This window comes from Sorex araneus, chromosome 2 (genome assembly GCF_027595985.1).
Source record: "Sorex araneus isolate mSorAra2 chromosome 2, mSorAra2.pri, whole genome shotgun sequence".
Taxonomy (NCBI): Eukaryota; Metazoa; Chordata; class Mammalia; order Eulipotyphla; family Soricidae; genus Sorex; species Sorex araneus.
In genome coordinates, this window is record NC_073303.1 from 87,292,766 (window position 1) to 87,308,330 (window position 15,565).

At 39.8% G+C, this 15,565-nt stretch overlaps 1 protein-coding gene across 1 annotated transcript in view; it reads left to right on the forward strand.

Annotated features, from left to right (window-relative positions):
- The first annotated feature begins 240 nt into the window (after window positions 1-240).
- TOX (thymocyte selection associated high mobility group box) overlaps window positions 241-15,565 on the forward strand; it is a 332,079-nt gene continuing 316,754 nt past the window's right edge. The window contains exon 1 of the mRNA XM_055129140.1: window positions 241-611. Within this exon, the coding sequence (XP_054985115.1) occupies window positions 510-611 (102 nt within the window). The 5' untranslated portion in view covers window positions 241-509. The remainder of the gene's footprint in view (window positions 612-15,565) is intronic.

The following is a 15,565-nucleotide window of genomic DNA, read 5'->3' on the forward strand; positions in this document are numbered from 1 at the left end:
TGCCCCTCTTCATCCGCCCACCCCCCCCAACCCCTTTCATCCCAGGCCTGCAAGGTGAAGAAAATAAACTAAAAAGCAGAGCAACTCCGAGACTGTAAATAAAACGCCCAGTACCTCGAGCCCGAGCGCGAGTGCCCGGCGCGAGGGGCGCGGGAGGCGGGGATGGGGGGGCGGGCGGGGGGACAATGAGCGCATGAAGTTACCTGCCCGGCGGCGGCGGCGGAACTGGCTGCGCGCTCGGCGCCGACGGGTGCGCGCCGCGGCTTGGGGGAGAGAGTTGAGCGCTTTTTCCCCCCTCTTTTTTTTTTCTTTCTTTTTTTTTTTCTCCTCTTCTTCTTAAACAAACCACAAACGGATGTGAGGGAAGGAAGGTGTTTCTTTTACTCCTGAGTCCAGACACCTCTTTCTTGTTCCGTCTAAGCTTGTTTGGCTGAACACTTTTTTTTTTTTAATTGAGAAAAAGAAAAAAAAAAGGAAAAGAAAAAGGAGTTGCTTGATGTGAGAGTGAAATGGACGTAAGATTTTATCCACCTCCAGCCCAGCCCGCTGCTGCGCCCGACGCTCCCTGTCTGGGACCTTCTCCCTGCCTGGACCCCTACTATTGCAACAAGGTGAACGCTCTGCTTTTGTTTCCACCGTGTTCTGGCTCGGGGTCCCGGGAGGGGGGCGGCGGCGGCCGGGGCCGGGCGGCGGAGGTCAGTGCCCGGCGCGCTCGGCTCGCAGCCCGCTGCAGCCCGGCTCGCGCTCGGCTGGTAAATATTGTGCAGCGGCTCCGGGGGTTTGCCCAACACCGCGATTGTGCGGAAAGTGACACGATTTGCTCGGATTCTTTCCTTCCTGCTGTTCGCGACTAAGGATCCCTGCTTAGGTTTGCCGGGGGGCGTTTGGGAAAAAAAAAAAAAAGAGGAGACCGGAGAGAAAGAGAGAAGGAAAACCCACGGAATACTTTGGGGGTGTGTCTGGGGTTCGGGAAAGGACGCAGAGAGTTAAGAGAATTCGGTTTATTTTTGCAGTTTTACCTTCTTTGTGCCTTTTACGAGCAATCGGGGTCTCGTTGCACCGCTCCTCTGGCCGGGATGAGTAGCCAGGAGAGCCAGCCCCGAGTCGGGGTGTCGGGACCCGGGAGACGCCTCCGCCCCCGCCGGGAAAATTGCTCCACAACTCTTTTGTTTTCCTAAACCCGTTCGGGCGGCCGAGCCCCGTGTTCGGGCCTGGGTGCAGCGGGGTACCCGGGTTGTGTGTGTGTGTGTGTGTGTTGGGGAGCGGGGGGGCGGGAGCAGCCCCCGTTTGGGGGATGCGCGGGGGAATGGCAAGTTTGGAGCCGAGCGCTGGCGGTCACGTCTAAAGCTCCGGCAATTCGCACCGGCTGGATCAGGGTCCCAAGCTCGGCGGGACCGGGTCCCGGTAGATCCCTGAAGCCAAGGACCTGGGGGAATCGGAGTGAGGATGAGCAGGCGAGGAGGGGGGCGCCGGCCCGGGTTATTGCGGGGTCCCGCGATCTCTTAGAATAGTCCGGGAGCGCGTACGGAGTTATGCTCGGGGCTTCCTGAACTCTCGGTCCCCAGAGAGGGCGGGCAAGGAGACAGGCCTCCGGGCACACTCGGAACGGACAGAGCCCGTCCATTCTCGGGCTCACTGGACGTGTCTCTGCAGTTCGGGGCCGGCGGGGTGTCGGCGAGGACCGCTGGGTTCGGAGATGCGGAGCGAACCGTGTCAACGTCCAGCGCCCGCTTCTCGGCGAGCCTGCCTGCTGCGTCCCCGCAGTCCGCGCCCGCCGCTCCCCCGGGCCCGTCGCCGAGTGGCAATTTATCACCAGACACCCCCCTCCCCTTTTACGTGGTACAGAGGTATTTAACACACTGCCTGATCTGCACCCCCCCAACCTCTCCGCCCCCCTCCCACCCCCCACCCCCCGGCTCCCGCTCCCAGCCGCGCCCCGGACTCTCAGCCCTAGGTCAATCGCGACACACACACACACACACACACACACACACACACACACTGCAAATAAATCTGCCTCTCCCTCTCTTCTTCCTTCCCCCTCTCCTCCCTCTCCTCCCTCTCCTTCCCCCTTCTCTCTCTCTCTCTCTCTCTCTCTCTCTCACACACACACACACACACACGCACAGACACACACACACAGCGCTGAGTTGAGTGATATCACCCCATCACCCCTTGCAGAAGCTCTCCTTACTATATACAATGTAAACACCCAATAAAGGGACGTGTCGTGTGCTCCTGATGTTTAGGCAAGTTTGGATGGAGGGAAATCTCGGCTGAAAGGGTTTCCATCCCACTGGGAGCCCTTTCAGCCGGGGGTAAGTTGAAAGGCACGGGAAACTTTGGCAAGAGAAGTTTGTATGATAAAGTTTCATGATCTGTTAGGAACATAGTTCTTTTATTCTAAAAATCTGCTTGTGCCTTAAAAGCAAGTTATTTTGTGTGGGTGGCACTTTGTTTTGCTGATTCCACAAATGCAAACTTAAAAAAAAAAAAAAACGGGAAAAATCAGTCTTAGCTTGGAAAGTGAAGAAAAATCCCAACAGTAGTACCAGAACCAAAGGTCAGAAGTATTCTGGCAGTAAAACTGGAAGCATCTTATTAAATTTATCAGTGATTTTAGGCTCCAAAAAGAAGGTAATGACTTGGATACACATTTCACTCATCATTCTTGTGATAGTGGGGGTCAGATTTAATTTAAAAGTTAAATGCTTTGGAAAATCAAGAATTACTTCAATATATTAAATCATTTTCCAATTAAGTGCTTTAAATAATTTTAGTGGGTAATGCTGTGAGTTGAATAAATTAATTTAGAAAGTCTTCAGAATTTCTGGACTAGGTCATTGAAGTTCCTTTTAAGTCACCCAGTGTATGAGGAGCAAACTGTTCTTTTTAAATGCAAATTAGCTACTTTTTCTATAGACTAGTTGCAAGTCCTCTATTTAACTTATACTGGGAATAATGGATTTTTAAAGATGCAAAGTCATAAGATGTACTTGTAATAGGAGGAAGCAACTTCATGGGAATAATTCTTGCAGGATGGCTCCTCCTGCCACTCTCTGTGGAGCAGTGTATCAAATATATTTGTCACTGATCCCTGATTCTATTGAATATATTGACTAGGTTTGTTTGGCTCTCAAAAGAGCCCAAACCCTCTTCCCCCCACCTTCCCCAGCACTCCATCATGATTCTCTTTGGAAAAAAATTTCAGTTCCACTCCAGCTCCACTATTTTAGCTTTTTAGAATGTAGTCAACCAAGATTCAGTTTTGCAAGGACAGGGAAGATGAGCGGAAGTTTAGAAGAAGTGGAATTAGGAATGTGTGTCTACATTTTGTGAAAACATACTGGATCAGACTTTCCCCAAAGAGATAAAAGCCTGAAGAAAACCTTGTCTCTTTCATGGATAAAATGAACATACAGCTTAGTACAAGAAACTGTCAGTCATGTTATTTGTTTTTATAGGACGATAACATGATAAATTATCTGTGTTTTGAATCTTCAGCACTTTACCAGATAAAGTTGGTGACCTAAACTCAGTATCTTCCTGTTCAATATCTATCACGCAGTAGTAACTAGAGTTTCTCCCGGTGACATTTTTTCAATGTCAGAAGAGACCCTCATGGAGAAAATGAATAAACTCTCCTTGAAGCTTTTCTAAACTACAACGTGGTTGTTTTACTCTGCTGACAATTTCCAGTGCTAATGCTATATAGGTTGCCAAAACACTGCTTACATTTTTCAGCTAATATACTTCATCGGAGGAATTTGCAGAAACAGTTTAATCTAGCATGACTCTATTGTAAGAGCATATTATGTTATGAACACATCACTATGCAAACGGCGGGCCTCCATTTTCACATAGCCCATTGCTGGAGAAAAGTGTGAACAATGTGAATGATGTTAGTTATGGCAATTGTTCAAGACACCTCATACAACCAGGCAGAATGGATGGCATTTGCTGTATATAGGTCAGCCTTTGCAATAGCAATGTAGCTTGTAGACTGGACAGAAACATGTAGGCTGGAAGTAAGTGTTCACTAGTGGAACTTAAAACTTGGTTATTTTTCAGACTTAGTGAGGTGGATGCATAGTCTGGTTTCATCTAGTCATTATTTTAAGTAACATTGCATCCCTTCATTGAACTCTTTGCTACCAAAAGAAATTGGATTAAAGGAACTTGCAATTAGAGTTCAATAGTAAAATAAGTCCTGGTTTCTGTTCCTGTGGAAGATGTCAGAGCATCAGTTTGAGTATGTACAGAATAATAGCAGCTCCTTTCAGTTTCTTAGTTTCGTGTCATTTCTAAAGATTGTTTTCACTGATTTTATGCTCAAATGGGACAAAGATGTGGCACGTTTTCTTTTTTACAGTGATGTGATGTGTTCAGTTATTGCTCAGTATCTGCCCACATAAGGAGTAGTAATACAATTATGTTATGACATGGCTAATGACAGGGATGCTGACCTCTGCCAGCAGTGGGAGAGGAAATAATGGTCTTTACTGTTCTCCGTGGTTGCTTTTGTAGAATCAGGTCCTGAATCTTTCTTCGGCTCATTTAGAAACTGGGAAGTTCCAAACACAAACCGTGTTAACACTAGTTATGTACAGTGTAAAAAAATAATGGACATGTAGAATATTGGGCTTTTGTCATTGAAATGAGGAAGAACAGTCCGTAATCTTTTTGTGTAAACATAAGAGGACGGACTGATTTGTGATAAATGCTGCCCGAAAATGTCAGAGTTAACATTCAGCATTTGATAACTTTTTGGAAAATAAGATTCATTATGTTCTCTACCAAATCTCCTTTGACTTGTTTTCCCATTTAGAGTCCATTATTTATTGTACTTTAATGTGGCAAAACTCATTATACTTTTAAGTACTAGGCTTGAAGCACACAGATATGGAATTATTTTTTTCTGTTTTCAGTGAATTTTCTTTTTCCTAAGAAAAAGGAGTGGAATACACGGAGGACAGGAAGGTGAATAAGCAATTTATAGAATCATGCTTGATTAGTTCTCTGCCTACCTGACTAACTTCTAGGACTTTGGGAAATTCATAGTTGATACTTTGGAATATTAGCAGGGTAATTGAAACTCCCCTGGGAGTGTTATGTGTTATTAGCTGGCAGCTATCCTAATTTTTGAGGTCTTTAAATATGTTTTCAATAAGCATACTTATAAAAAAGCCATTGAATTGTTTGGCCACTAAATCAGATGCCATGCTGAAACCTCAAATCTAGCTATCTTTGTGAGACATTTTGAAATCACAAATCCAATTTTCAGTGCATATGCAAAAAAACTCTAAGCATAAACTTTGAAGAAATTTGATATTATTTTAAAATACAGTTGTTACATGTATTAATACTCCCACTCTTCAGCATATATATGTATATATATATTTAAAATGACTGAAACATGATGTTAAGCAACATTTTGATAGTTTGCTTAGTTAAAAAACTAAACATACTTAAATATAATCCAGTTGAGTATCTATTATATATGAAGTAGCACTATCATCCCATTGTTCATCGATTTGCTGAGCAGACACCAGTAATGTCTCCATTGTGAGACTTGTTACTGTTTTTGGCATAGCAAATAGGCCATGGATAGCTTGCCAGGCTCTGCTCTGCAGGTGGGATACTCTCGGTAACTTGCTGGGCTCTCCAAGAGGGGCAGAGGAATCAAACCTGGGTCGGCTTTGTGCAAGGCAAACACCCTACCCTCTGTGCTATCTATCCCTCCAGCCCACTTATTGTACATATATATTTTTTAAAGTGATTTGCGTGCAAGGGGAGGAAAAAAAAAGTTCACTTTGACCTGGGACAAGGAGGGGAAGTTTCAAGTTAACTAAGGCTTCCTTGGCACCAAAACAGTGTCTCAAATATTGATTTTTGGTGTATGTGAATGCTTTCGTGGTTATTTATTGGGGAGGGTGTATGTGTATGTGTGTGTACGTACTGAGTCCAATTCAAGAGAGGAATAGCTTACAGCTTAGAGCATTGGAAGGAAAATCTTATTTTTTAATGAAGGGTGGTTTACTTTAGTGCTTTTCAATACCATTTTAGCAAACTAGAAAGTTTAAAAGACCCTGGGGATGTTTCTCAAGTGCTCATGATCTTTCCTGTCCTGATTGAAACCTGCTGGTGGCAGCAGATATCTCTGTGCTCGGTGCCTTTCCTTCCTTCCTCCTTATCCTCTTCCAAAGTAGCCCCCAATCCTGAGACAACCCCCACTCTGGATTTCTCCTCCATATTAATTGAAACCTGGAAGCTTCTTTCTTGCCTGGACTCTCCTGTCCCCCAGTACTTGGTGTGTTATGTGGGTCTTCCTCCAAACGACCTGATTTTTTGCCGGTTCCTAAGTCCTTAACCCCTTAAAAAAATTCTGAATTAAATGTCTGTCCTTTTTCTCCCCTCCCCTTCTAGAAGAATGGCATAGAGTCATATAGCAACATTTAGTAATAGACTAAGAAAACTGATTTGGCACCAAGAGGAAAATAACTGAGCCATTTCTAAGCTCTCACAGTCCAGCCTTGTTAGACACAGTATATTTGGAGCACAGAACTAAATTTGAACATTCCCTTCCCAGTAAGGAATCTTTATGGATACTTGAAAATAGATTAAAGAATTATATTCTGATCTTTAGTTGGCATACAGTAATTTGGGTTAATTAATTAAATGATTTACATACTTATTCTCTTTGGGTTTAGGATGACTTTAACAAAATTTAATACTTTTCCATTCTACATTTTGGCTCTTTGAATGATTATCTCAAGTTTTCTAGTAAGTCATCAGGTAAAATATTTATATTATGCCTTAATAAAAATTAATTATATTTACCTTTAATTGACTAAGTGCTATTAACAATGACATTTTAAAATATTAGCAACGGTTTAAAATAAACCATCTTGTATCCAAGCAAGTGCAAGCATCTAAGGATTATAATTTTGAAGAAAATAAGATTCTAGTAAACCATACTTAAAATATCATGCCTCAATAAATGAAATACTGTGCCCCAAAGCTATCATCTTGCCTGCAAGAAGCTTTCATGTGAAGCATATAAATGTGTGAACGTTTCCTTGTTAGTTTAAATTAAATTTCAATAAAATTTAAACGTCGAAATATTTCTGTATATGAACTTCAAGGCTTCTTTGTTTCTTGTCATTATTTCCACTTTGGTGTTACTGACTTTCTTTGGGGGGTGGGGCGGGAGTTAGATAGGAGGGGATTGCCACACCCAGCAGTACTCAAGAGCTATTCCTGGATCTGTGCTCAGGAGTAACTCCTAGCAGTGTTCAGAGGAACCATAATACTAGGTGCCTGAGAATTCAACCAGTGTAGCCACTTTCAACCAAGTGCTTTACCTCCTGTATGATCTCTCCAGTCTCTATTGATGTATTTTCAATTGGCAGTTTGCTTTGAAGGTGCACTTTTCAGAATCAGATGGCTTGTGATCTCCATTCATTGATAAGGATGATAAGGACCAGAAGTAGAGTGAATTGTGTGAACTGGACTGTCCACTATGAAATGGAAGTGCTATGGTGCCACAGCTTATGTCTGCCATAGTTGTTTTGGTTTTACACAATGCGTGCCAAGGGATCTCAAAAAGCAATTTCTCACTTAAAAGAGTTGAGTTATAAACTGCCTAGATGTGTAGTTTATAATGGAAACATCAACAGACTGTTAATTATAGCGGTTCTTCCACAATTCTTTGTGACATGGAAAGTTCTCACTAGCTGGATTAGGCTTTTCCTGCTTATAACATGCCCATAACACTCATTTTTTGTTTGTTTGTTTGATTTTGGGCCACATCCAGAGATGCTCAGAGTTTACATTTGGGTCGACACTCAGGAATTACTCCTGGCGAGGCTTGTGGGACCATATGGGATGCTCGGGATTGAAACTGAGTCAGCTACAATGTAAGGCAAGAGCCCTACCTGCTGTACTATCACTTTAGGCCCTAACACTCAATTTGAAATTGGGCATAGTATATTGCTCCGTGTAAGGATGTTGGTGGCACAGCTGAACAAAGCAGTGAGAAGATGATCAGAAAGAACGCCTCTGCCTTTCTTGACAAGAGGTACCAATAAGACTTTACCAAAAGTCCTTTTGTTCTTGTTGTTTATATTCTTTGGGTGATACCAGGCTAATTCCTTGTGCTGTACTCAGGGATCACTCTTGGAAAGGGGACCATATGGAGTGCCAGGGATCAAAACTAGGTCTGCCACATGCAAGGCAATACCTTACCCACTGTATTATAGCTCCAACTTCACAAAAGCATGATTGGTGGCACATTTGTCTTTGTTGGTTAAGAATTGTGAACTAACTTTTAAAATCCATCTATTTTCATTTTACTCGCAAAAAAAGAATCACTAAACTATATTACCAATACTAAGAAACATGGAGCCAGTGTCACCATTAATACCTTTTCTCTTTGTACATTACAGTTTTAAATGATTTTGTTTTGACCAATTATTAATTGTTTTTCTTTCCTGAGTTATGTATGTATGCTTATGTACTTAAGAGAGGACTCCTGATTAAGCCAGCAGCATAATTGTTTGAAAAAAACTTTACTGTTAGCCAGGAAAACATAATGGGGTTTGCATTACTATGTAGACATGTATCCAATTTACAATTATGAAAATTAATCTCTGCATAAATTTCTTTTAGCCTCTGCCTAGGTTTACTTTGAGGAATTGGTATAATATATATATATTTTTGTGTGTGTGTGTATGTGTGTATGATGTGTTTCTCATGCTTCTTCATATATTTCCGGTCATGAATACATGAGAACTTGTCCTAAATGACAGAAAACCTCATTATCACACTTTTAAAAAACAATTTAACCATATTTCACAGGAGAGGATGTTTTTCACAATGCATGGATTTAATTGGCATATTAAAACCTAATAAGACTGATGTCTTTTCGAGAAAACCCATAGGTCTTTCTTTTTGAAGAAAAGACTCCTTTTTGTTGAGGATTTGAGATAAAAACTAAAGGCCTTTAAACCTGTGTTGACTTCCTCCCTAGGCAAAATAAATATAACAATGAAAGGATATGATTTTCTTGCCCCCAACCCTCTGTTTCCCATTCTTTTTAGGTGCCTGACTTTGTTCTCCATCTGGTAAAAGTTCTAACACTAAAACCCTTAATCCACCTGTGTCCCAATCTTCCCTGTATCCGTGAGAGGAAAAAAAAAAAACCTGCACTTGCATCAAAGAAGCCTTATGAGAATTAAGGAGTCAACAGAGGTAGATTATTTTGAAATCCTGTGGAGAAATATCTTAAAAACTTCAAATAGTGGTAGAGCTTAGAAACATACTGTATTCTCAGCCCGTTCCTTCTATTTCTGTTACCCTAGTGAAATAGAATTTCCAAAGATGTAGACTCGTGCTTCTTTCAGGTAGGGAGTAAAAGGGATAACCTTTCTAGAGGGTCAAAGGTGAATTTGGGAAAATGGAGTATGTGTAGGTAAGGTCTATAATTTCCCTCCATCAGACATTGAGAAGCCCCCCAGGGGGCCTCTTTTTTCCTTCTATTCATTGAGTCCAGGCACCTAATGAGAGATGCTACTGAGGGGAACTGTTGCCTGTTTTGCAGTGTAAGAAGATAAGATAAAAGTTGAAAATAACTGCAACAGAGGGAAATGCCCTCTTGTAGTTCTTGACTTTCGGGAAACCAGCTCACTCCTCTGTACTGTCGCCTGACATAGGGGTCTAAGATGAGAAATACAATATGCATGATTAATTAATGAATGGACCAACTGGTTCTAAATATAGGCCAATTACATTGAAAGCACAGTGATCTGCCATCCGATTTCCTTAAGTCTTTCAACTCAATGAAATGGTTAATTTTCAAAAGGATGGGTAAAGTGTTAGATAGACTGGCGTGTCCATACTATTATTAAAATAAAAAACAGTTCCCCCCTTTCTATGCCAATATGCTTCTGCCTAAAATGCCAGTAACAATTGCATAAAGAGAAATGTTAATAATAAAGAGGCAGGATAACCTTTCAACAAAAAGTATATTTTATCATTTGGCAGATGCAGTCATGAACATTAATCATAGAAACCTGCAGATAGTAGAAGCTTAATATCAAAGCTAATGATTTATTTTATGTTAATGACTTTCTGCCAGGGCATAAAAGACTGTTCATAATGGACTCCTCGTGCTATGTTCAGTTACTAAGGCTAATGGGATAATCTTTTCTCTCCCAAAATTAAGCTTTTCGAAATAAATTATGCTGTTATTTTTCAAGGTAACTCTCAAAAATTTTACTGCAAAGCTAATCTTTTAAGAACTGCTTAAAGAAATAAAGAGGAAGAAAAATCCCCAAGCAGCTTTTCTAGTTCATGAACAGTTTTGCTTAATTAGAGAAAGTTTGAACGTGTACTAATAGCTCTGAACTTGTGCTGCCAAATAATTTTAAAGTCAGTCCTGGGTGAGGCAGGCTGCCTTTGGAGGTTCATCTCCTCTAAACACATCCCACAATCGGATGTGTTTCTGTCGATTATCAGCCAATAATGAGCTGGAGAGTAACAAAACATTGAGTAGTTCAGTGGGAAGTTTTAAAAATCATGTTTACAATTAGTTATAACCAACATTATATTTCAATAAGAGATAATTTGCCTACTAAAGTTCACATAATGTGCTAATCATGTCTAGTGGTTAATAAAGGCCTCCTACCTCACTCCCTTGATGGCTATAAAAGGCTATTATTTTCATGGCAGCAGTTCAGGTACAGCTGCTGTGTGTTAATAATGCATCATTGTCCCCCTAATCAACACACCAAAGGTCATCACCCCTAAGCACCTAAGCCTCCTATTCTCTTTCCAAAATATTTATTAACACCTTGAAAGCATAGTTCTTTATTTTTCCTAGTTTCTAGTCAGTTAATTCCACTCCAAGCTACTTGTGTGATAAAGGTTTTGTAACTTAAGCTGGGTCACAGAGGAGATAAATATATATTCATAGCAATCTTCTCTCATAAACATGTTTCCATATCCACAGTCATTGACTGAATTATAGTCATGAAGCCCTTTATAATTAAGTAGGTGTTCCAGAGCAAGAATGTTTTCAGATTTTACATGTTACTTAAAGGAAACGTTTGGAAGATAAACAACTTTCCAATAACCAGTATCAATTAAAGTAAACAGTGAATCGGGAAATGGGAAAGGATATTTAAAATCTAAACAGACAAGAACGAGTATTAGTTTATAGACCTGATACCGAAGTGAAATATTATTTGCTTAATTGTTCTTTTGGCATAGGAAAGCAATAATAGTAAAAGCTTCTTAAACCATTTTTTTTTCTGCACACAAAGAACATATTCACATGGGATTTCCATTTTGCTAGAAAATTGTGCGAATCAATAAGCCAGCACTTATCTGCATTAAAATTAGGTAGACAACAATTTATAGGCATAGTGGTAGTGTAGTTCTCTTGATACCCTTGGTTAATGTTTAAGATAATCCTTGCTTTTGTGTCCTCAGCGAGGGAAGCCAAAATGTTAAGAGAACAAGATCTAATTTTCTCATCTTGTATTATTGTCTTCTGTTTTCTGTTAACTTCTTTTTGATAGCCTTATGTGTATGGATGTCTTTTTCCTTTATGTTTTGAGAACCCTAATTGTCTTCAGAAGAAGAAATGAAACTCAACTCTGTTTCCATCGTCAAGAGAAATGCAAAAGGCAAACTAGGAGGAGGAGCTTCTATTCTGCAGCACATAATGTACAATGGTACATTTGTCATGCTTTAAATATATAATGCCTACAATAAAATATGTACAGGCGCAGTTGTGATCTATGAAGTCCCTGGCTCCAGTGCCATTGTTTGTAGTCTCTACGGTTGTCATACATTGTTCTTTGCACATCATACCCTTACAGCAGAATTTGACACAATTTCCAGCTTTCAGCCCTGCACCATTTTCATTGCACAATATACATGAGTTTGACAGGGTGTGTTGAGGAAAACTCTGGCAAGCAATTGATATTTTGAAGTGGCAAGCGTTTCAGCAGCTGCCTGCTTGTGAAAAAGGAATGATAAGATATACTGTATTGTTAGTTTCAGGGAAAGCATTAAGGTTTAAGCTCTGTAAAAATGTACACATTATTCGTCAGTGGTGAAGCAAGTCTTTTATGTTTTTTTAGAGCTTAGCTCCCTGGCTGATGTGAACTAGAATGACATTGGTCAGTAAATGAATAGGAGTACTTTGAATTTGAACTGCTGCCAATTTTGCACCAACAAAGGAACTGACAAAGATTTTATGTGAAATGCAAAGCACACGCAATGTTTTGGGGGTGGGGAAAGGGAAGGAGAGAGAGGAGAGGGAGGAGAGAGAGAAGAGAGAGGAGAGAGGCGAGAGAGGAGAAAGAGAAAGAGAGAAAGAGAGAGAAAGAGAAAGAGAGAAATCACTCTAGAGAATATGCTTTAACACTTTCTTGCAAGGCTACCAAATAGTTAAAACACATTCATTTTCATGGCTCATCAGTTACAACCTAAGCTGTTTTATCTAATGTTCTTTAAAAACCTGTTGTAGACACATAGGCTTTTAAAATATGTTCATATGGAATTTAGTGTTTTTCTAAATATCACACTGTGCCCTGAAGGCCTGTTGGCAGAATATCAGAGCTGCCCGCTGCTGGAGTCCCCAACTCACTCTCTATCTGGTAGTGGGAAATTGTAGTTTAATCAGTTATGGCACTTTCAGTGTGTAACGTTCATTAGCAAGGCAATTTGTCATGACTGCTAATGGTCAGGATGCATCTGCTCTCTCTGTTACAGAGCATGATAAGGAAGAAGACAAATATTTCAATATCTGATAGTATTAACTTGTTTCAAATTTGTAACCCAAGGTTAGTTGCTCAAAACAGACACAGCAGCAGATTAACAAGCATCCTATATTCAATTTTACTGGGCTCTGTTTTTATGGATTTATGACTTTAAAGCACACTAATGTGCTATTATGAAGGGCACAGTCTTTGATTAGATGTTCAACAGAAACTAAGTTATGAGCAGAGTACCTTCTGGGTTCATCTGGAAAAATTTATGTGCATAATATTTTCTATAGAGCTCCATAAATTGAGAGGTTGGATGCATGCAATATTTCTGACATGCTAAATATTCTTCATATGATTCTTTTTTAAGAAAATCACTTTCCCATTGGTTTATAAACCAATCAGTCACTTTTCGAGTAAGATTAGGTCCCAATCTATTTTAAAAGTTTAAAAATTCTACTGCAAACCTTGGGAATGAATTAGAATGTCACATCCCCCACCCCTGCAGATCACTTTTATAAAATCATTGTTCATTGTTCTAAATGGAAAAAGTTAAAAAGATTCCCTCAGTTGAAAGGCTAGAATTTTTTATATATCTCATATTTTCTAGCTATTACATAAGATAGCTTGCCATACAAAATGTATTTGACACATTTTTATTTTTAATAAAAGGCTCTAAAATTGAGAGCATAATGATTTCTTAGAAACTGAACCCAATCTTGGTAAAAAATTCGTTCTTGCTAGTAACAAAAGCTGTTACTGTTTAAGTTCCTGTTGAGCGGTTAGTTGGTACGCTTCGCTGAATGTTGTCAAAAAGGCTTTCCTCATGATTGACAACCAGGCAGGAATGTGAATGGAGATTTTAATTGCGTATCATGTGTGCATATCAGAGTAAGTGAATTCATGACTCTGCTTAGCTCCATATCTCTGCAGGTCAGCCGTGCCAAAAAATGCTCTTTTATGTGCAGTTTTTTCCAAAAAAGAAAAAGGTGTATGTGTACTGAAGTCATTCGTTATTCATTTCTGAAGTGAAACACTTGTGTTCCTCTAGCCTGGAAGTTTGAAAGTGGAACAAAAATCCATTTTGAGATTTCTTTCTTTTACTCTTCGCACTTATACTTGGATGATGTAAATTCTTTTCATTTACAAGTTGGGAAAAGTCTGCCAGAACATATTTTTCTTATGGCACTTGCTGTATGAAGTGTATTTATCTTTCTTTTAAAAATTTCCCTAAAAAGTACTCTAAAAAGGAAGGAAAAATTAAGCCAGCGGAAAAATGTACTGAGGTCAACTGACTGTCTCTAATTTTCAATCTTTAGAAAAGGTTGCTGTGGGAGGGGCCTTTAGGAGGTGGAGAAGGAAGAACATCTTTCTGAACGTTAGAGGTTCTTAAAATTATATCTGAATTCAGGTTAAAAGTAGCAGAAACACAGTGCTTATTGTAAAATGACACTAATAAATATATGAATGTTCATTTCTTAGAATGAATCTCAACTGACAGCTGAAAGGTCAAAGATTCATTTCTGCTATCTTTTTTCCTCCAGATGGAGATATCCCATTTATCTTACTGAGATGCATAAACCCCAATACATGTGGTATTTTCAAAGCAGGACAGAACTTACTTTGTAAAGTCACTTTGACTACAGTAAGCCCTCTGATCAAGGACTTACTTGTGTAATAACAAAAACATTCAAATGGATATGCTATATATAATTTTTCATTTGATATAATGTGAAAAGTTGGCACGTGGGTTATAAATTTAGCACATACCTACTTTTCGATGTCATTTTGAATAGGTGAGAAAAAGATTAGTGCCAGAGTTGGTTTTAAGTGTAACTATAGTAATAAGAAGGGTAATGTTGAAAAGATGGTGACTTTATAGCCTTAGGCTTTCCCATGGGACTTAACTTTGTCTGGACTCTAATATATTATCTCAACACATTTTAGAATGGTTCACACGGCATTGCATGATGATTAAACCCTTGATAGGTTTGCAGTACAAAGTGATTGCTATAGGAAGTACTGCTGTGCCTTTAAAATGCGAAAGAAGAAAAAAATCATTAAAAAATTAGCTTTCTATATGGGGTAAAATTTTTCTAATGTTATGGAAGACTATTTTGTGCTTTTTACTGAGAGCTCAGGGAAGGAAAAACATCTATTTACAAAATGAAAAAAAAAGGTGCTTAGCTGACTGCATCTCATTTTTAGAGATGATATTCTGGTAATGAACTTTATCAAGCAGAGAACATTTCAGTAAAAGTATTAAAGTAGTTCGTTCCTGTTTCAGTTGCTTCACCTAGGGCTGTGTCACTGATTCCATTATAACTTCTTATTTTCAGGTAGCTCTAATACAGTCCCCATACAAATATTTGCTCAGGGATAAATTGAGAATATTTTAACTTAAGCAGTCCTCCCCACACCCCTTCGTTATTTAGAATGCACTTGGAAAGAAGTTTAGGGCTTTGCTAATAAGGCACATTTAATTCATTTTTAGAAAATGAAAGCATTTACTGAACACCAATTGTGTGTAAAACCTTATGGTGAATGTAAATGGGACTGGGAAAGGCTCAGAGATGAGTGAACCATGGCTCCTTCCAACACTGGCTAAAGAAGGGTGAAGGACAAGTAACCATAATGCAGCTACAGTGTGTTGATGTGATATGAAGTGTGTGGTCGAAGTGCTGAAATACACTGAAAAGAAAATAATGAATTGAATTGGGGGAAATCAGGTTGCTTCCTGGAGGAGATGGCATTTCAGTTGACCTTAAAACTTGGGCAGTGAAGAAGGG